The sequence below is a fragment of the Coptis chinensis genome, chromosome 6 (assembly GCF_015680905.1).
Source record: "Coptis chinensis isolate HL-2020 chromosome 6, ASM1568090v1, whole genome shotgun sequence".
Lineage (NCBI taxonomy): Eukaryota > Viridiplantae > Streptophyta > Magnoliopsida > Ranunculales > Ranunculaceae > Coptis > Coptis chinensis.
Window position 1 is genome coordinate 21,248,846 of NC_141461.1, and position 1,620 is coordinate 21,250,465.

General features: G+C 41.6%; 1 protein-coding gene across 1 annotated transcript; it reads right to left on the reverse strand.

The window, feature by feature from the left end:
* Positions 1-436: 436 nt before the first annotated feature.
* Positions 437-946, reverse strand: LOC147492063 (uncharacterized). Its single transcript, XM_086567387.1, has one exon. It carries the CDS (start codon positions 944-946, stop codon positions 437-439), a length of 510 nt encoding a protein of 169 aa, XP_086423513.1.
* Positions 947-1,620: the final 674 nt, after the last annotated feature.

Below are 1,620 nucleotides of genomic sequence, written 5' to 3' on the forward strand. Positions count from 1 at the left end.
TGCAAGGGCACATCCTCTATCCACTTGGTAAAATAATCAGTGGCCGCTAACATGAATCTCCTCTTGCCACTGGCTATGGGCAGCGAACCTACTATATCTATCGCCCATATGGCGAATGGCCATGGACTAGATACATTATGTAGTGGTTCAGCGGGTGCGAAGATTAGTTGAGAGAATCTCTGACATTTTCCACATTTCTTAGCGAACTCCACCGCGTCTCTTTTCATATGGGGCCAAAAGTAACCCTGAGTCAACAACCGGAGTGTCGTGGTTCTTCCCGCTGAATGGCTCCCACAATCTCCCCCATGCAATTCTGCCAGCACCTCTTATGCCAACCTTGGCCCGAGACATTTCAACAACGGCCCATTGAAGTTCTTTCGATACAGCTCTCCCCTAGCAAAATGTATCTCTGAGAAGTTTGTTCCAACCATCTTCTCTATTTCTTATCAGCCACCTCTTTCCCGAACAAAAAATGCTTAATAGGATCCATCCAACCTCCTTTTTCTTTTGCAGTTTGGCATACACCTGCTGCCTCCTCAGTGCTTGGTTTCTCTAACCTCCATACTTTAATTGTTCTTTCCTCAGATCCAGGTATTGCCGCGACTACATAGGCCAGGGCGTCAGCATGTCTATTCTCACTGCGACCCAAGTGAATGAACTTGATATTCGTAAACTTCGCAGACCTTTTGTGTAACACCTCTAAATACTTCGCCATTCGCGGACATCGAGCAGCGAACCCTCCATTTGCTTGACACACCACTGAGTTTGAGTCCGAATACACCGTCGACTCATTTACCCCCAAATCCTCTGCCATTCTCAAACCTACTATCATAGCCTCATATTCTGATTCATTATTAGATGCCGCGAATCCCAGCTTCATAGTTTGTTTTATTTTATTGTTATCAGGCGTAACCAATACGACCCCTATTTCGTTGTATGCATCCATTGCCGAGTGATAAATATAAAAAGATAAAGTTTACCTACGAAATGAACGATAAAACTCAAAACGTAAGTAAACTAAAACTTAATTACGTGTCTAAATTTATCAAAGATTGTTCTACTCTCGATCTATTGAACATATATAGTGGAGTAGGAAGTTCGTTCCACTCCTAGTCCTTCCGCATGCTGTGTTTTCTAGTATAATTACTCTACTCTAAGTCTAATAAGAGATTTACATGAAATGATAACTAGACTACGATGCAACTACCCATAAGATGCAACTAGTCGACTATTTAAACAACTACGGGGAATACTCACGTCGATTCTATGATAAGGAGTTAGAGGGGATTGATTCCACCTTAGCTCAACTTAATCCACTAACGACGATTTAATCGTCAATCCGAATTGAATCGCCAGCAAGAACAATAACGGTTATTCCTAATCCCTAATTACACATGGCATTTCTACCAATTCATAACTAGCATGTGAACGATTACACCCATTCTCATGGTGAACTAATCATTTCTAGAGTGGAAAGGAAATTACGACTATTCAACATTAACACTAATCAAGCCTTCATCAAGGCTTCGCGAACCCCTCTAATGGAGGTTTAGCGAGAATCATCACGCTTATCATTCCCAATCAAATTCGAACAAGACATGATATAAAGATTGAAACTTT